Source organism: Pan paniscus, chromosome 4 (assembly GCF_029289425.2).
Source record: "Pan paniscus chromosome 4, NHGRI_mPanPan1-v2.0_pri, whole genome shotgun sequence".
In the NCBI taxonomy this organism is placed as follows: Eukaryota; Metazoa; Chordata; class Mammalia; order Primates; family Hominidae; genus Pan; species Pan paniscus.
The window spans coordinates 149,651,958-149,672,448 of NC_073253.2; the positions used below are offsets into that span (position 1 = coordinate 149,651,958).

The 20,491-nt window shown below is 46.5% G+C and overlaps 1 protein-coding gene across 1 annotated transcript; it reads left to right on the forward strand.

Annotated features, from left to right (window-relative positions):
* Positions 1-1,231: 1,231 nt before the first annotated feature.
* On the forward strand, positions 1,232-16,309 carry SAP30L (SAP30 like). Its single transcript, XM_034960849.4, has 4 exons — positions 1,232-2,040; positions 6,332-6,454; positions 8,651-8,749; positions 11,154-16,309. Exons 1-4 carry the CDS (start codon positions 1,840-1,842, stop codon positions 11,280-11,282), a joined length of 552 nt encoding a protein of 183 aa, XP_034816740.1. The 5' UTR covers positions 1,232-1,839; the 3' UTR covers positions 11,283-16,309.
* Positions 16,310-20,491: the final 4,182 nt, after the last annotated feature.

The window sequence follows — 20,491 nt, forward strand, 5'->3', positions numbered from 1 at the left end:
CTTTCCCTTTTACAACAGGACACAAACCCGAAGCTCCTTCTATGCCCTCTAGTACTGACACTTGCTTACCTATCACCTAACACAGCCTTCCCTCTTCCCTGCCCATAAAACGCTGCCCAGCCCTACGTAATTACACGACCCTGGGCTGGTCCCATCGCCTTTCGGACCTCATCAGTCCCCATGCTGCGCAGTTGGAGAGTGGCATGACTGAAGTACTGGACCAGAGCATAACCTACGGCCCTTCCTGGAGGGGAGGTGGTGCCCTGGGCGCCGAAACCAAGCGCAGGGTCTTGGCAAGGCGCAGTCGCTTCGCCGGTAGACCCGGGGACTCAAAGCAATAGAACTACAGCTTGGAGCTCTAGGGAGAGCCCAAGACACCGCAGCCCTTCCCCATCTAGATTCCGAGATTGGCCCCTGGGCCCCACTCCCAGCCTTCACTTCAGCTCCCCTGAAGCCCTTTCTCTTGCCGGCGGCTCACCTAGTCCACCCTCCAGACCTCATTCGGACTTCCCATTCTTCCCAGTGGAGGGGTCGCCCAAACCCCTCGGGGTCTCCTTTCCCCCTCTCCTTTTCTTTCCGCGCCGTCCAAGCCAGTCCCACTCTCCACACTCTGGAAGGTATCGGCTACCCCCAATATTGCGACTACCTTGCAAGATCCCCCCATCACCTCCTCCGCATGTCTTTCCACGTATCTGTATGGGGTTGTCCCTCTGTCTTTCCCGCCATGACTGGCTTTCCGTCCTATTTCACCCACCCTTCCTCCCACGGATCCGCGAGTCCTCTGGCCCTGGCCCTTTCATTTTATTAGTCCGCCCCTCTCCTGATAGCACCTCCATCCTCTTTAGGTCCCCTCATATGCCGCTCCTCCAAGTCTGTCCCTCAGCGTCCCCGTCCGCGTCTCTACTGTCTGTCCCCGAATGTGTTCCTCTGTTCCCGGAGTCTGGCCCTCGGTCCAGCCAGGCCCCTGCTCACCATCCCTCCCCGGGGCCGGAGAGTCTGCGGCCCGGTTCCCGGTTCTCGCTGGGGTAACTCTTTCCTCTTCCACTTTCTCTACTTTGAACCCATCCCAGCAGAGTCCAGGAAGTAGCCTGGAGCCGGAGACTGGCGGCGGCGACGCCCAATGGGACGCGCCAGCGGCGGCGGCAGCCCCGCCCAGAGAGCAAATGAGACCAATGGTCGCGTGAAGGCGGGACTTCCGCTGTCCCGCGGAGGGCGGGGGGAGCGAACTGTTGTGGTGCGGAGCGTTCGGCGGGCGGCGGCCGGGCGGCCCAGGGGCTGCCGCGGGACTCGGGGCGCAGCCGAGTGGCTGCAGGGGTGGAGTGGGCTGGACGAGCCGCGGGGCCCGGGTGCCGCGGGTTCGAGGCCGGGCCCCGCGCGAGGAGGCCGCGCCACCCCGGGGGAGCTGCCCGGCAGCGAGTTTGCCCCGCTGCCGAAAGAAGGCGGGAGCCGGCGGGGGCCTTCGAAACCCCCTGGCAACCCAGGCCCGGAGTCCTTGGGGAGCGGCTGTTTCCTGGGACGCCCTCCCGGACACCCCCGCTGCAGGGTTACGGTTCTGGGCCCCCGGCAGAAGGCTCCTCCGGGTGACCCCCGGCGGGGCCCTGCGAGCCGCGGGAGCCGACCCCGGGGCCTCGAGCCGGGAGGAAGGGGGCTTCCGGAGGCGGAGGGCCGGGGGCCGAGGGAGCCGGGCCTCTCGGACGCGGGGCAGGGCAGCGCCCGGGCTGGAGACGGACTCTGGGACCCTCGGCTGCGGGGGTCTCAGCGACCTGCCCCGCGGCAAGCGCGGCCGCGGAGTGGCCTACCGGGGACCCTCCCCCAGAGGGACCGGCCCGGGGCGGGGAGATGAACGGCTTCAGCACGGAGGAGGACAGCCGCGAAGGGCCCCCCGCCGCCCCAGCTGCCGCCGCCCCGGGCTACGGCCAGAGCTGCTGCCTCATCGAGGACGGCGAGCGCTGCGTCCGGCCCGCGGGCAACGCCTCCTTCAGCAAGAGGGTCCAGAAGAGCATCTCGCAGAAGAAACTCAAGCTGGACATCGACAAGAGCGTGAGTCCGCCCCCGCTCGCGTCTGGGCCCCGGCGCCCCCAGCTCTCCGTCCGCTGCCCCGGGCTCCAGTCGGGACTCCCCGGGCACTCCCCGCCGTGGGCCTCGCCGCCCCGGCTCTGCAGAACTGAGTTGGACTCGGCATTTCAAAGGCCGCTCCAGCGCTGACATGCTCTGACTGTGATTCTACCCAGATCCGGGAGGATGGGGGCGGGGGCTTCAGGACTCCTGCTGCCTGGGAAGATTGGACAGCAGTTTCCAACTTGTTTTATTGGTTTAGACTTTAGAGCAGGGAGAGGTGGGTTAGTTTTGTTGGCCCTTGAAGGAGCAAGAATCGGAGCGGGGAGTGATGAAGATACCCGGCTCTTTTCCAACTTCTCTCTCCTTCTAGGAACCCTGTTATTCCTTCAGACAGAGAAAGGTGGCAGTTACTTCCCTGGCTCCCGCATCCTCGGTATCAGCAGACGGTCACCGAGCTAGCTGCTTCGCAGGCAGCTGTGGGAATGGGTTTTTCTAGGATGTGGCAGAAATAAGGCCAAGGCCAGGTCTTGGGAAATGGCTCTTGCAGTCGATGTGACTGGAGGGGGAAGAAAAGAAATCAATTTTCTTAGTGGTAGTTTCTTTTGAAATAAGGGGGTGGATATTTAAATTTAAATCGGATTGCCCTGCTCTTTGTGGCTTATTATAGGAAACTTCTCCCGTGTGACTTCACCACTTCTAGTTAACAATTCTGAAGCTGTGCCTATTGTCAACCAATTAAGAACTTTTTAGTTTGACATCTGTTGCTGCAAGCCTTAAGTGATTGCTTCATGATTAGGAATTGGAAATGAGTTAAGGGGATATTTAATATTCAGGTAGACTAGCTAAGAGCTTAGGTGGTTAACATCCATTCTCTTTTAGAATCAGAATTTCTCCACAGTTGGAGGAAATCAGAGACTGCTTGTTAAACTGAAAGGGAGTGCACGTTTCCTCTCTGATTTTAGGGTTGAAACAGGCCCGGAGATAGGAAGTGAGGGTGTCAGGTACACACAGCACCTAAGAGGCTGGTTAATTTCTTAAAGATATTATCTAGTTTACTTCCAAGCCCTATACATAAGTCTTCATTAAGTCTCTAATAAATAAAAAATCTCCCCTGTCCTTTTTCTTTTCTTTTTTTTTTTCTTTTTCTTTTTTTTTTTTTTTTTTTTTTTTTTTGAGACGGAGTCTCACTCTGTCACCCAGGCTGGAGTGCAGTGGCAAGATCTCGACTCACTGCAACCTCCGCCTCCCGGGTTGAAGCGATTCTCCTGCCTCAGCCTCCTGGATAGCTGGGATTACAGGCGTTTGCCGCCATGCCTGGCTGATTTTTGTATTTTTAGTGGAGATGGGGTTTCGCCATGTTGGACAGGCTGGTCTTGAACTCCTGACCTCAAATGATCCACCCGCCTAGGCCTCCCAAAGTTCTGGGATTACAGGCGTGAGCCACTGCGCCCAGCCCCTGTCCTTTCTTCAGACTCTTCCCTCCTACCCCCATTTTTAAGTTAATCATTATAATACAGTTGCAGCTCTTGCATGGACAGGTGCTATTTTTAAGTGGTTGGGAGAGAGTTAATGGCTTTCTTACTACAAATCTCTATCAATGAATGCATGAATGGAAATTATCTGAGAACAAACAAGGGTCTAGACACCAAGGTGATCCCTCGTTAGGTCACACGTTGAGGTGAAATGCTTATGGCAATGAATTCATCCACTTAGAAACACTGCCTACCTTCCGTGTAGGTTGTTAGAAGCTGCTTTACTTGAGCAGCTTATAATAATAATTTCCAGTCCTTAAAAGAATCTTCCAGTCCTTTTAGATCACTGGATGCCTTCCCATCTGAATGATTTTGCTGCTGCAACTGGGACTCCTTTTATTTACCCATTGACTGTACTGGAAAACCTGTGTTGAGCTATGCTGATCATTTCACACACACTGTCTAGAAGAAGGGCAGCCTGAGCCTAGCATTAGTGTTCCCAAAAGGTAATACTTCTGAGGGAGTAAGGTTTCCAGGTGGAATCACTCAAAATTTGTTTTAAGGTGGTGTTGTGGAGTCATTATTTCTGAAAGGGATTCTATTTCTTTCTCACAGGCTTGGGCAGGAATTCAATTCCAGGTAACTGCTATGTTACAAGAATTTTTAGCTATTGCAGAAAGTGAAGGAAAAAAAAAAACTAGAGCCTTTGCTACCACCCTCCTGCCCCAACCCCACTCCCAAAGGCCACTGAGCTCTGAAATTTCTGAAAACCAGTATGTACTTGAAAATAGTTAAGGAGAAAATGATTATTTGTCTTGTAAGAGAGTCTAGCAGAGAACCTTTTTAAATAACAACACCAAAAATTCAACTCAGGCTGTTTAACTCATTTTATATAGACTTTGGCAGTGTTCTGTGATCTGTTAAAATACTAATATACCTCCAGTTGACATATTTCTGCTTTTTTTTTTTTCTGGAGAAAAGTGGAAGTTGAGAATAGTATAAAGGAAAATGCTGGAGTAGGAAAAGACATGTACTGGGGGGGCAGAAGGCCTGGGTGACCTTGGCCAGGTCATTTCCTCACTCTGGATGGCTTCATTTTACCCATCTAGAAAACGGATTGGGGTCAATGGGATTGCACTAGTGATTGCTAAGTTCTCCTACAGCTAGGATTCCGTTATTCTATTGTCCTGATCTGAAATCTCCCAGCCAAAGCTTTAGGAAGCCACCTATTCTCCCTGTTCTCCTATGAAGTTTGTTACTGTGAACTTGAGGAGCAGTTGATCTGAGTGGACTCGCCAGTCTAGCTAACATGGAGGGCTAGCTTCCTCTCAGGGATGCAGAGTGTGCTTTGTTGTGCTTTCTTCCTGGAGAAAAGCATGTCCAGTAGTATATACATCAGCTAGGTGGGATTCTTTGGGACAGTGGCATGTGCTGTGTTTGAAAGTCCTTTGACAGAGTTGAATCTGACAAAGCTATCCCAGTTTGTAACCATGTTAAGTGGTGGCTTTCATTAGCCTTAAGCCACTTTTAGATATAGGAGACTTCCTATATTGGTACATCAGCATTTTTCAAGTACCTCCTGTCTGCAAGACACCATCACAGTATAAACTTAAAAGTACTCATGACTCACTAATCCAGCCACATGAAAGTGATCATTCATCTGAATAAATAAATAAACAGTTTTCATTATTTTCTCCATGAAAAGGTCTGAATTAATTGATGCGGATTTCCTGCCAGCTTACTTTTATCTTTAAGGATTTAAGGAATAAACTCAAATTCAGAAGTCTCTGCAGAATATTTGTGCAACAGCTGTTTCAGTATCAACAACCCCAAGTCATTTGCTGGGCATTCAGTTTCTGTAAAGTTTTTCAGTGGTTCCTCCAGCCAGCCTTGGAGGATTCTTCATGTCTTAGCTGTTGCTGCCACCTTCACTTACCAGTGTGCCTCCAGCCTGTATTAGAAAATCTGTAGTATCCACCTTCTTGTGTGTGGTTCTACCTTGTAAGAACTTCCACATCTTTTTCCACTTTTCTTTGTGGATCAGATGTGAGATGATGCAAGAATTATAAATTGACACATAGAAACAAAGTTTTTCAAAGAGTTATTATCCTACAATAGTAGCTATTGTAAGTGTAAAAATAGAGTGTCCCAAATACGGTTGCAACAGTCCCTTGTGTCCTGCTTTCCTCCTCCCCAGGACAGTACATTCCAGTCGACTATAAGTTCATGACTCCTACAGGTCTTCCAAAAATGTCACATCACTCCCTGCTTCCTTGAGGGACTCTGTCTTGTCGGAAGGAAAGTCTAAGCTGTTCTCATGCCCACCCCCCTGATGCCTCACTTTTTCATTATGCTCCTACATGGGCAGCCATCATCACCCAACTGACACTGTACCCTGGGCCTCCTCACTCTTTCTGTCATCCTCCATTGGAAACTCTAAAGTCTTGGCACTCCTACCCATCTGGAATGCTTCCTGTCTGCCTAAAGTCCTCCCTTTTAGTCAGGGCCCTTCACCCTGAGCATCTCTGTTGCAGGGATCTCTTCCTTTGCTGAATCTGTACCATTTACTGTCTTCACCATTCACTGAAAGTTTGGTGTATGATATGCTGCCAAGTGTGATGTTAGCATTCTCTTGGTGTTCTGCAACTCAGTAGTGAGCTTCTGGGAATGATGGCCTACATCTTGTCTTCCATCTATCTCTCCAATGCCCTGCAATGGAAGGAAGCCCCACAATTCGACAGATACCTATTGCTGTCTCCAAGGAATTGGCCAACTCTGACTTTGATTTTTGTCTCCATCAGGTAAGGCACCTATATATCTGTGATTTTCACAAAAATTTCATCCAGAGTGTCAGAAATAAAAGGAAGAGGAAGACAAGTGACGATGGCGGAGATTCTCCCGAGCACGACACTGACATTCCTGAGGTAAAGGTCAAAGAAATCAGTTGCGGAAGCTGGAAGAATGGATTCTAATCTGATCCTCACCTCTGGCCTGGTCTGCTTTTTGTGTTAAGAAGTAATTTTAGTCCTTTTGTTTTGCTGTGGATTATTTGAAAAGTGAATTATAGTAATATGGAATCTGAGAGCTAAAAGCTTGGACACCCACTGGTCAGACTGCCCCATCATTTTACAGACAGGCACAGAGAGCCGAGGTCATGTATATAGTTTGGAGGCTCTAGTCTAGGGCCCTTTCCAGTAGACCACGCTGCTTTTCTGCAAGACGCCCCTGACGAATGCGTAAATACAACCACAGTGTCACTTTTTTTTAAACCTTGTTTATGCCTTTAGAGAGTGTATAATGGTTTGGGAGAAGTCTCTTCCCCAAAAAATGAAGGTGTAAGTCATCAGTTCATACCAGCTCTGATTTTCTCTCACTGATTTCTTGACATCTAGTCCAGGCTGTTCCCAAGGATCCATTTCAAAGTTGACTAAACTGGACCCGGTTTTCTCAACTCTAGCACTGTTGACATTTGGGGTCAGCTAATTTTTGTTGTGGGGACTGTCCTCTGCATTGTAGGATATTTAACAGCATGCCTCAGCAGCATCCCCTCGTGAGATTCTACCCATCACCACCCTGAGTCATGACAATCAAAACGTGTCTCCAGACATTGCCACACCTCCTTTACAAGACAAAATCGTCCTGTGTTGAGAACCACTGCGCTAGACCATGAGACCTAGCCTTCTCAAACTGGAAGGCTGCCTTCCCTTCAGGTGCCCGTGTCTATTAAGTGAGGCTTCAGGAAGGAATATTGGATTTTCTTTCTACTAAATTGTTTTCACTCAAGACTCAGCAAGAGAAGAACCGTTTATAGTGTACATTGAATATTTGACACATGAATATTTCATAAGGCAACCGCCTGTTAGCACTCAGAGTGAAAATGACTGTGTAGGAATAGAAAGAGTAGGCGGGCCTTTGTCTGCAGATGTGGAGGAAACCGTTGAAAATCTGGCCCTTTCCCTCTGCCCCTCCCTGTGTCCCCTTTTCCAATGTTGGTTTACAGAATCTTGCTTTTGCCTTTAACATTATTGTTATTTTACAAAGAAATGGACGTATTCGATTTCTAAGTGGTTTTCACCAAAAAAAAAAAAAAGGTTTTGAGGAATGTTTTGAAAAAGAATGAAGGACTTTGGCCCCTCATATTGATCATTCATTTTGTTTTTAAGTGCTCTCCACCTGCCTGAAGCAAGAACAGCTCTTTTAGAGGCAGGTAAAGGCAGCCCAACTTTATGGGCCTTCAATTTTTCATGACTATGCAGCTTTCCTCTCTTCCTTTGTTAGAAACAAAAAGGGGGGGTCCCTTCCCCTCTGTTATCCAGTCATCTGCAAAGACCCCAACCCTAACCTGCTGGATTGCACATTCACTACAGTAACTTTTGAACTTTCTCTGGAGGGAGGTTAAGGATTCTAATACCAGAAGGCTGGGCCTAGGAAAGAGCTATTTGAGGATAACAGTTCTTCCCACTGCCCTCCTTTGTGCTCCTCTATCCGGTCGCTGCCTCGTTCTGGTCTATCATCCTCCGGGATGTCTCTGGTTTTTGCCTTTGCTCTCCATCTTTGGTGTCCCTTCTAGCATCACTGCCCCTCCAAAGCTCAGCCTCTTCATCTCATTCTGATTGTTGCTATAGCATCTCCCTCTGTATCCCCCCATCAGTCTTCCCAACAACCACCACCAGACCCATCCTGCGCCATCACCCTCCACCCTCTGTGATAGCTCCTTCTGTTTTTCTAGATGTGCTACCATCCATTCTCACCTTTTAAACTCATCACAGTTGCCTGTGACCCCCTTGCCCATCTGTGCCTCTCCCAGCTTTCTGTGCTGTGATCTTTTCCCCTATTCCCTACCGTTTCTCAGTGCCTTATCAGACCCTGCTCCTCCTTAGCTTAAGCTTTCCTTTTCCACCAGTTTTGTGAGATCAGCCCACCCCAGCCAGAACTGTTTTTCTACTGTTATTTTTGCCCTCCTAGCCAGTTACTAGTCCTCAATAGACCATTTCTAAGACCTCTTTTGAAGCCCTCCCCATCCTCACCCCTACCTTAGTGTAGTGCTAGGCACATAGTGGGCTCTTGGTGAGTCCTGGTTGGTCAGGTGATGGATAACATTTTTCTCCTCTTCTCCCTAGGTTGATCTGTTCCAGCTGCAGGTGAACACCCTACGACGTTATAAACGACACTACAAGTTGCAGACCAGACCAGGCTTCAATAAGGCCCAGTTAGCAGAAGTAGGTAGACAAAATTGCCCTCTAAAGAGAGCCAGCATTGTGCTGCTTCTGATGGTTACCCTGATTCTCCCTTACCTTGTGTGTCTGCTAATTGTAATTTCCTCCAGAGTTCTGGAAGCAACTCTGTATTCCTCTTTGGCACAATTTAGAACCCCACAGCTTTAGACCTGCAAAGGCCTCAGTTCCAGAAAAGAAACCATGGCACAGAAAGAGGAAAGGATTTGCTTAAAATCACACAGCAAGTTGATAGCAGAATTGAGCCTGGGATCTCATGACTCCAGATTCTAAGTCCTGAGTGTTCATTTGTTTGAATCTTTTTTGGAAGATTCCTCTTTTTGTTTTTTTGGAGACAAGATTTTGCTTTATCACCCAGGCTAGAGTGCAGTGGCTCAGTCTGGGCTGACTGCAGCCCCAACCTCCCAGCTTCAAGTGATCCTTCCCACCTCAGCCTCCAGAGTAGCTAGGACCACAGGTGCACACCCCTATGCACAGCTAATTTTATTTTTATAGAGATGCGGCCTCACTATGTTGCTCAAGTGATTCTCTTTGGCTCAAGCCATCCTTCCACCTCAGCCTCCCAAAGTGCTGAGATTACAGGCGTGAGCCACTGTGCCTGGCTTAGCAAAATGCTTTATAGATATGATCATTTTGTGTGTCAGATTAATCATTTCAAAACCTTCTTGATGTTCTACAGGAGCTATTTTTTTTTCCTTGATTTCTCCTACTCTGGTGTTGGTAATGACAGTATTTTAATGAATGGCACCCAAGAAAGTTTTCTCCTGCCCTGAGTTATTAACACAGTTTGGATTACAGGGAAATGCTCCATTGGCCATTTTTAAAATACATGAACCGCCTGGCTTGATAATTCTGTCTTTGTCATTTCTGCAGGTATTTTCTAATCCCTCTTTTCTTAATATATTTTTCTGCCTATTACAGAAAAGTTGGAAAATGGAGAAAAGAAAAATATAATTCTATCATCCACAGATAACCACTCTTTATGTCTAGTTCTCTGTCTTTTTTTATCTGTTTCAGCCACCTTTATCCATTGAGATTTCCTGAAAGGCTTCCAGCCTGTTTCATTTTTGGTTTTTCCTTTAGAGGTTTCTTGCTTGACCGTCACTTTTTCTTAAACAACTCCTTCACCAGTGTCCAGATGACACAGAGGAGGTCAGAAGCCTCTCCTACTTTAAAATAACATCACCCATTTGCCAGTGTTCTCCCTGGTGGAAGGGAAAGAATGAGGTGGGGCAAGAGGAGACCTGCATTCTCATTACTTATGGAATGAAGTATTAGGAGCATTAGTAAATGATGCATTTTCCTTCAAACCTGATGTGTCTTTCAGGAGGCAGTTATGCACTACTTAGAAGAATTTTGGGGTTCAGATACCTCTGTTCAATTTGTTCAATTGGCTGTTCATTTAACACAATTTTTTTTTTTTTTTAAAGACAGAGTCTTGCTCTATCTCCCAGGCTGGAGTGCATTGCTATGATCTCAGCTCACCACAGCCTCCGCCTCCCGGGTTCAAGTGATTCTTCTCCGTGTTTCCCAAGTGGCTGGGATTACAGGTGCCTGTCACCACACCCGGCTAATTTTTGTATTTTTAGTAGAGGCTGGGTTTCACCATGTTGGCCAGGCTGGTCTTGGACTCCTGACTTCAGGTGATCTGCCTGCCTTGGCCTCCCAAAGTGCTAGGATTACAGGTGTGAGCCACCATGCCCAGCCTAACCCAATTTTTATTTGTTTTTGAGACAAGGTCTTGCTCTGTCTCCTAGGCTGGGGTGCAGTCACAGCTCACTGCAGCTTCAACCTCCTGGGCTCAAGTGATCCTCCCACCTCAGCCTCCTGAGTAGCTGGGACCACAGGTGCATGCTACGACACCTGGCTAATTTTTTGGTAGAGATGAGTTCTCCACTGTGTTGCCTGGGCTGGTCTCGAACTCCTGGCCTCAACTAATCCTCCCACCTTAACCTCCCAAAGCATTGGGATTATAGGTGTGAGCCACCACGCCTGCCCCACAATTTTTTAAAGACACATTTCTTCCCACTTTCAAGGCCTGAGAGGTTTGGTAGCAGCTGGCCAACCAGAGCAGTCCCAATCTCTCCTCCATGAGTATGACTGTGAAATCATGCCATGACAGGTGGTTGGCTGCCACTGAAATAGAACTGCACCTTGGAAGAGTTGTAGGTTAAAAAGCCACTTTTGGATCCTGGAAATTAAACCACCTACATCCCTGGGGAGGAAGGGCAAAGGGCATTCTGAGTTCCGCACATGGCAGGAAGTTCTTCAGCATTTGTCATTCCCGCCACAGCATGCAAACAACTCCATTCGCTTCTTTGTACAATGTAGAATTTGCGGTGTGATTTGTGCATGGTTTAAGGAACTTTGGTATTTTCCCCCCACATAGACTGTGAGTCGACACTTCAGGAACATACCTGTGAATGAAAAAGAGACCCTTGCCTACTTCATCTACATGGTGAAGAGTAACAAGAGTAGACTGGACCAGAAATCGGAGGGTGGCAAGCAGCTTGAGTGAGGATGAAGCACATCTTAAAGGAATGAAGTGTAATGCTTGATGCACAGGTGATATCTGCTACATTTAAGCCCATAAAGACTGTTAAATATTATTGTAAATAAAAAAGTTTGAATGATGAATACTGTAAATCTTTTTGGTCAGGAGGATTATATTCTCATGATTCAGCATGTGTATAGAAAGACTTTCTTTTACGATAACTCTGGACTAAAAAAATCAGGATCATTAAAAGAATTAAAAACTATGTATTTCAGCATTCAACAAAGCATTAAATCAATTCTACTGGAAATGTGGGATAAGAAATATTTTGGTAATCACCTTATCCACCAGGCTGCCACGTGTGAGCTGTAGCTTGGAATAGCAGCAAGGTGCAATTGGCCATGGAAGTGCATGAGCAGACCCACATCTGGACTTGCATGCTGCCTGCTGGCGACATAGATATCCCGCCCGCTTTGTTGCAAGCTTTGTCATTTATCAGCAGATCAGTTTGACACTGGTCCCCCTCACTCACCCTGTGCCTTGTACACAGTAGGCACTCAATCAGTAGGTATTGGCTAATTGAGCTGTCACTAATAGTGCCAGCCTTGTAACATCTGCTTCACACCTCTCATGACTGAGACCTCTGCCATTTCTGTTGCTCACCACTTAACTGCTAGAATGTGGAGGAAATCCTGATGCACCAGCAAGGAAGTTTCTGATCAGATAAGGATTTCAGGACAGTTGCATGTGCAAAACTATTCATTGAGGTTCCAGAAACACTGATATAGAGACCCTCACAGAAGATACGGTCCCTTATGCACCCCACTATGCTTCACTCTTTGGGGTGCAGTTAGATATTATGACTTCAGCCAAGCTTCTTGGTAATAAATGCATTGACACACTGACATATTTAGTAGGTTGGGGCAAGTGTTTTTAGAAGTTTTCATCCTAAGTTCACAACCACCATGCAAGCTGCCAGGGGCCATGTGATTCCTGCCCAGAAGTTCAGCTTAGGATTGAAAGTCTGGCTGGCCTTGACTCCCTGGGCTCTGGTCATCAGCAAATCATGAGTTTGGGCAACAAAGGTCAATTCCATCTGATGCTCATTTTTGTGAACAATTTGCCTCCCTCTTAGGGAGAAAGATTGCTAAAATAATTTTTGAAAATTACCTAATTTTTTTGTTGTTCAAAACGTTGAACTCCTCAATCTAATTATATCAGAGCCAAAGTATCCTGTGAAAACAAAGCTTTATATCCAAAAATGTGCTTTTGCAAAATTCTTTAATCTATGTAATGGAGGGCAGAGGGTATGGGGTAGGAGGGTGGGAGAAAGAAAAGAGAAGGATTTGGATTCTAATTTATGACCATCTTGACATATGGTCAAAGGTGTCATTTTCCTACTCAGTTTCAATTCTGAGTTAATTTCTTAAGCCTTAAATAATAAGAACAATGGACAGCCTGGCCTGGCAGAGAGTTTCACAGATGGCTTAATCTGAGCACCATCACAGAGAAGTCAGGACTAAACCCCCTACTGAGCAGGGCGGTGGAGTGTCCAAAGGTCTCAGTTCTGTGGAGCAGAGTACCACGCTTTCTGTGGAATGGGGACAGGGTCGCCACGCTCACTAAAATGCAGTATGTTCCATTGCAGCAAAGCTTTCGCCTGTGTTCAAAATGCATGTCTAGCAGATTGCAGCCTTTTAAATTAAATATATATAAATGGTTGTACATAGAATATACTCTGGACTGTGAGGGCATCCTATTTTGGTATGCCTCCTGGCTGTGGATGGCATGTCCAGTGCTCTGTGAGTGTTTTCAGTCATTCACATTCACTATGTGTTTAGAGAGTCTCTCCCTGCTTACAGCTGAAGGATGTTGATACAGGCATCAAGAAGGCTGAGGGGCAGATGGGGCCTGCAGGTTAAGGCATTGTTAACTTGCTCCATGGAAATGTCCATATCTTAATGAGTAAAAAAGTGTATTTTTCTGATACGTAAACCAGAATTGTGGGCGTGTAGGTCACATCACTATTTCTTTAGCAGCAAATCTGTTTTCCCAGTTGAGAGAGACAATAGCTTCTGCACAAGAATATATGATGGTAGGATCCATCTGTTCAAGTGTGTCTGAAAGAATCTTTATTCCAAAGCGAAACCTGGGGAAATGTTTTACCTTCAGCCAGATGCTGTGTGTGTACTTGGGTCCCTTGTCTTTCCTCTAAGGAGAGGTGCTTGTGGAAAGTGGAGGTTGTGGGCATCTTTTCAACCTTTTCAACCTGACCTTTCAACAGGTCAGGTGAGAGAAAAGACAAAGCTATTTGAACCTATGTTTTTCTTATGTCCAGAAATCCGTTCTTTCATCAAACCACTAAACCACTCGCCTTAGCCTCTTCTGCAGTTTCTGGTGGCTCTATCTGTGGGCAAGGGACTCCTGCCTGTGAGAAGTGGCCAGGCCCTCCAGAGCAACGGGGTCTGGCTTCAGGGAGCAGTGGGGTGTGGGGAAAGCAATGTTCATCTTGGCTGCTCCATTTTCATACCATCCATCAAGGACTCTTGCGCTTCTCTCCACCTGTGACGTAGCAGCATTGCCTTCTTTCCTCTTGGTGCTTCTGGGCAAAACTGGAATTTGAAATCCAGAACTGGCGTTGTCTTCTTAAAGAGTATGGTTCCTGCCTCAGTTCCAGCCTGGTATGGTTCTTTGATATGCCCTGAAGGTTCTCACATGGAAACATCAGTATCCTGCCATTCATGTTGTTTTAAGATGTTTTAAAAACCAATGGACAAACTTCTTGCTTCAAGGAACAAACTCTTAGGTTGGCAACAGCATATAAAAAAAAAAGATCACAGCTGAATCTCATGAAAGATTAAAAACCAAAGGATTCAAGACCGGTGTTGTAAAATGAAGAGGAATTTTACTTACATGTTACAGCTGCCAAGTTGTTAGATGTTCCTGTCATAGCTAAATAGTCACTGCTAGCCTTTCAGAGAACAGATAGTAACAATTGTTTGCAGCTGCAGTGTTGCATCTAATTTTGGTGTTTTGGCTTTTTATTTTGTGGGAAGTTTTTTGTTAATATCCTGCAGGGCAACTGCCTGTTGGGAGGGAGAGGATGGAAGAAGGAGCTTACTCTGGGGGCCTTGCCTATTGAGGGAGGCTGTTGCCCAGAGCAGTTGCTTCATGGAAGTCATCCAAAGGCGCTCTCAGTCATTACAATGACAGGATCTCAAAGTTGGGAAAGGGCTGTTAAGTCATCCAGTCTAGTCTCCACATAGGTGCTGACATTCTGCCTACAACCATCCCACCAAGGGGTTGAGCAGTCTGGACTTAAACACCTCCGAGGACAGAGAACCCACTACCTCGTGGAGAAGCCTGTTCTTTGTAAACCTCTGGCTTTTCTATGTTCTCTGTAATTTCCATCTTAGTCTCTGCCCCATGGGGGCCACATGGGACAAGTTATTTTTGGCAAAGCACCTAATTGCTGGCACTGTCCCAAAGCATAGCGTTTGCCTTTTGGAAAGAAACAATGTTAGGACATGGACACTTTGGTACACTGTCCTTACCCCTGAGTATTAGTCCACTCAGTTCCTTGTTGGAGAATGTTGAGAAAACCCTACTGGCTGGCTTGTTTCTGCCAAAGCTTGGAGAGAGGAGAGGGGGATGAGAAGATGTTAGCAGCCTGCTAAACCTCAGACAGATGAGGACACAGTTCTGTGCTTGCCCCACAAAAACGGATGCTCACATCATCAGGAAAATGTTCAGCTGGAAGATTTATAACTTCGTTGCTTTGCATGAAGTTTAAAGTTTTCATGGTTGCCCAGGGCTTGTACCTTAGATTCCTGTAAGGACTTTGCACTGTTTTTGCTGAGAAAACAACGCTTCAGGACTTAAGGTCTAAGCGTCAGAGAAGTGCTGTATTTTCAAGGTGGAAAGTCTGTTAAGCTTGCTGTTGTCCAATCATCCGTTTTTAGAGATGGGGAAACTAAAACTCAAAAAGATGTGCCTGAGGTCATATGGCATTATCAGAACCAACCTCTGGCCCTCTTGACCTGTCTAGCATTCTTTCCTTCTGACTTATAGGATGACTCTAATTCAGTCTAAATCGGCTGCCCTCAGATTCTTGAGAACTTAAAATTGAGCAGAAATTCCCAAGGCCAACCTAGCTCTCAGGGACCAACCTGCAGAACTCAAGATTGCGTGAAATGTTTAGGCCAGTTGAGTTTTGCAAAATGAGTGGTAAGGGAAAACAGATCTAGCCTGTTATTTAAAACCAGGGTTCAAAAGCCCTAGTGGGAGAGGTAGTATTGTCCTAGCATTTAAATTCTCATGAAATGTGCTTGGTCTGTGATCTCTTGGTCAGATATCTGCCTTGCAGGTGATCCTTTGAGGTTGTGTAATTCAGCTGGCCCTGGCTCCTGGTCCCTGTTACTGAGCTGGGCAGTCGAACTGAAGGGCAGATGAGCTCAAGATCATGCCTTGGGAAGCATGGTGCTCTAGGGGTGCCTTTTTATTCCTTTCATTGTATTATAGACTGTTTCCAAATTTATGGTTAGAAATGGTAAAGTGGGTCTGGTGTTTTGAGGTAGAACCTAGCCTAGGGCAAGATATGAACTGTTCTTGAGGTAGAAATGTCTACAGTCAGTTGTTTCATCTAGCTTGCATCTTAAAACACAAACCCTTCAGTTGCTTTCACTTAATGCACACATTTGCCAATGACAGAGGGTTATACAGGATCCCTCTTTTACATTTCTATTGTCTGCTACGCTCATCAGAGTATATTTTGGGGTACGAGGTTTTGGGGGTTTTTTTTTCCCATTTTGTAACTGCCTTATTGAAAAGTAAGTGCCCTTCCATTCCAGGCCTCCTCATATTGTACTTGTTTCCTGCCAAATCCGGGGGATCATTTGTATTTTAACTTTGTAATCTATGGCTCTGTACTGTTGAAAGGCTCTCAATTCTGTGGGGTCTCCTTAGTATGTATGTGACTTTTCATGTTGCAATATCACACGATGGGATGGCCCGACTTTTGCTCTTAATAAATAATCTGAATGAGTAAGAGACCCTCTGTCTTCCCTTTGAATTTTTATATAGAATTCAGATGCTTTCACTTCCACATTTGGCCCCTGGCAGTGTATTACAGTGATTAATGACAGTGGTCTTTCCTCCCAGCTCCAAATACTAGCACCTACATTCCCAGTGCACACTGAGTTTAGATCCCAGAAGGTTAGGCCCAAGTTCCAGTACTGCTATCCCATTCACTCACCTGGAAAGAGACTGACTGGGTCCAACAGCCTGAGTCTGGAGCTCAACTTCCATGTAGTGTACTGGATGCACTGGGCAAATAGAGTTCTCTCTCTGGGTCTTCAGTTCTCCATCTAAATAAACTGTATGGAGGATTGATTGCACATTGAAATATCTGCAGAGGGTGAGCTGCAAACTGGAAAACTCAGGTCCCTTCTAAGGGCAGCCACTACTCAGCTCCCCACTACTGTAGCCTTATAGGCACACCAGCCCTGTGTGACCAGGTCTTGCAATTTGACTGGAGAAGCTGGAAATTCAGATCTTCATGTAAACATCCCAATGTTTAAATGTCTCTAAGACATTTTTAACAGCGTGTGACCTGGAGTTTCTTCACCTACAGTAGAGTCTTGCTATTTAAAGTTGGTCCATCATCTGGGCACTTGTTGGAAATGCAGAATCTCTCAGCCCCTCCTGCTGGCCATCTACTGAATCAGAATCTTCATAGTAGCAAATTCCCTAGGGATACTACAGCTTGAGAAGCCAGAGCAGTATGACTGCACGTTCCTGGTGGAGGTCCCCGAGGCTACCGGATGACGCCTCTCGCCTGTCCTCACAGTGCTAGAGAAGAGAAAGGCAAGCCTCAAGTTCAGGTCTCCCACTTCAAGCCTGTCTCTAGTGCCACTTTACCACAGGTTTGTCCTCAGCAGAATGGAAAGGGAGAAGTGCAATAAATATTTGTCTTTATCATATTAGTTACATAGAAGTAATACATCTTAGCTCTAAAATTTTAAGCCTTACAGAAATTTTAAAAGTGCAGATCCTTTCCTTCCCACATCCTTCTCCTCTCCCATTCCACTCCCCTGTAAGGAGTGTGGAGGGTGGCTTTTCATGAGCTATTTGAGAGGACAGGAAGTCCTGGCTCTCACCAAGGAGCTCACAGAATTAGTGATGGATTGTTGCTGAAGGACACCATCATTTACAGGGTCCCTGAGTTGCTTTAGAAAGCAAAGGAAGTTCCAGTTTTCATACCGTGTTTCTTAGCATAAGTAGTTGCTTCCCCTCCTCTGCCATCCTCCCATTTTTTTTTTTTTTTTTTTTTTTGAGACGGAAGTCTCACTTTTTCACCTAGGCTGGAGTGCAGTGGCGCAGTCTCGGCTCACTGCAAGCTCCGCCTCCCAGGTTCATGCCATTCTCCTGCCTCAGCCTCCTGAGTAGCTGGGACTACAGGCGCCCACCACTGCTAATTTTTTGTATTTTTAGTAGAGACGGGGTTTCACCGTGTTAGCCAGGATGGTCTCGATCTCCTGACCTCGAGATCCACCCGTCTTGGCCTCCCAAAGTGCTAGGATTACAGGCGTGAGCCACCGCACTCGGCCTCTCCCATTCTTTTATACTGTGTCTAACCATGGGGGCCTGCCTGCTGTCCTCACACACTGAATGGCAAAGGGGTGCTTTGTCCCCACACTTTGAAAACTGGCTGATCCCCTACTGCAGTAAACATCCCTTGATGATCCACAGATATCAATTTAATGGAAAGATGGAGATGAACCCACATGTTAATATGCTATTAGAACAGAAGTTTCACGAGGAACCCGACACCCTTTTATTTTCTTTTCAAAATAGAGCTTTAGGACATCGAATATTAGATCATCTGAGGTCTGGTGTTTTAATCCCAGCACTTTGGGAGGCCGAGGCGGGCGGATCACAAGGTCAAGAGATCGAGACCATCCTGGCCAACATGGTGAAACCCTGTCTCTACTAAAAATACAAAAATTAGCTGGGCATGGTAGCACGCACCTGTAGTCCCAGCTACTCAGGAGGCTGAGGCAGGAGAATCGCTTGAACCCGGCGGAGGTTGCAGTGAACCAAGATCGTGCCACTGCACTCAGCCTGGCAACAGAGCAAGACTCCATCTCAAAAAGAAAAAAGAAAGTGTGGCACTTGCCACCCCTCACCCCCATCAGAATCCCCTAAGCACTCTGTTGCAATGCCAATTCCTGGGCCCCCATTCCAGATCCTCAGAATGAAAAGCTCAGGGTCTAAGTCCCAGTAATAATGATTTTTAAAATTTCTCCAGGTAAGACTTAAGCTCAATAAAGTTGAGAAGCACCAATCTGGTCCAGAGGTTTCCCAATCCCAGCACAGAGATGAACAGCTTCAGTATCATCTGTTCAAATACTAGTTAAAAGTTCCCCTTGAGCTCTCTTTCATGAGAATTTTCTCAAGTGAAGCCCAGGAAACTATGTTTTTATAAAATCCTCTCGGATGCTGGGCGCGTTTTATAAAATCCTCTCGGATGCTATAATCGCAGCAATTTGGGAGGCCGAGGTGGGTGGATCACTCGAGGTCAAGAGTTCGAGACCAGCCTGGCCAACATGGTGAAACCTTGCCTCTACTATACAAAAACATTTAGCTGGGCATGGTGGCACATGCCTGTAATCCCAGCTACTAGGGAGGCTGAGACAGGAGAATCGCTTGAACCCAGGAGGCGGAGGTTGCAGTAAGCCAAGATTGCACCACTGCACTCCAGCCTGGGCGACAGAGCAAGATTCTTATCTCAAAAAAAAAAAATCCTTTCAGAAATTTATTTGCACATCCAGGTTTAGGAACCACTGAGTCCAATCCCCTAAGGCCCTGGTCAAGAAAGTATTATAACTATGTTATGTTCAGCATCAAACAGCTCAGAAGTGGCAGAGTCTGAGCAAACAGAGTGGCTGACACTGTTGTCATTCAAATGGATGATCTTCAGTCTGCAGAAAACCAGAATGAAAATAACCCACCATTCCAGCCCAAGACCTGACACAGAGGAGGACACTATATTTATTTAGTCCTGGGACTGAGTCTTCTGTGTACTCCACAGTTTTTTGTCTACAAACATCTTCTATATTCAGGAATAATAATAGCTCTCAAGTACAGAGTCCATGCCAGACAATGGCTAATAGTTTTATGTGCATTAATTCATTTAATCTCACTACAGTCATACAAAGTAGGAACTATTATTAACTCCAATTTATAGAGATGTAAATACAGTCTCAGAAAAGCTGAGGAACTTGCCCCAGTAACAATGAGAGCCAAAGAGCTAAAGGCACTCCCAGGATGGATCCCCAAGGCTTGCCTGGCTCTAGGGATACTGCTGTCAACCCCACCGTCCAAGAACTCAGAATGCCAAGCTCTGAAGCAGCGCAGCTACAACAGTTACCCTTGTCCCAATCAACTGGATTTACTAAACTTTAATGAGGGATTTTGAGAAGTCACTAGGACTCAGTTAAGAAATTTAATAGGGTTTAATGGAGGTTAACAAGGTACATCCAACCTTCTAGCCAGGTTTTAACTTACCAGAGCTGAACAGAGATTAACAAGCCCAGGAGGTGTAAAGGCACCTGCATGATTTAATGGGGTTAATGAAACTGTCAGAGGTTGGCTGAAAGGGACAGAACTGGAGCATGCTGCTGTTAACAGTCGATCTGGTTGAGGTCAACAGACATTTATTAAACAGCTGAAGCCTGCCCTGTTCTGCCCTGGGACCACAAGGGTAGCAAGTTAAGAAAGGCCACAACTGATATGGCAGCCATGGTTAGTCCTGGTTGGTGATTTTGGAGTAAATTTGACTCTCTTCTTTGTGCTTTCTTGATATCATCTAAACTGGTTACAATGAACACAAATCATTTTCACCATAACTGTAAAATAGCAAAGCATTTTTAAGTGCCTTCAAAGCACTTACTACCTGCTTGCATAGTTTACATTACATATTCCCAAAACATATAGAAAGTAGTAAGAGAAGTAAAAGCAACAACAATAATACAACCTTAAATTTGAGCAGCACTTAAAGTGTTGTACAGCGCTGTCATCCATCACTTCTGTGAGTTTTTGTCACACGCTATGAAACAGTGATATACAAAGTCACACTGGTAGTGGAGAAGACAGAGAAAATCTTCATCTTCCGCCTCCCGAATTGGTACTGTTTTTTCACTGAGCACTTACAATGTGACGGTCCCAATGGT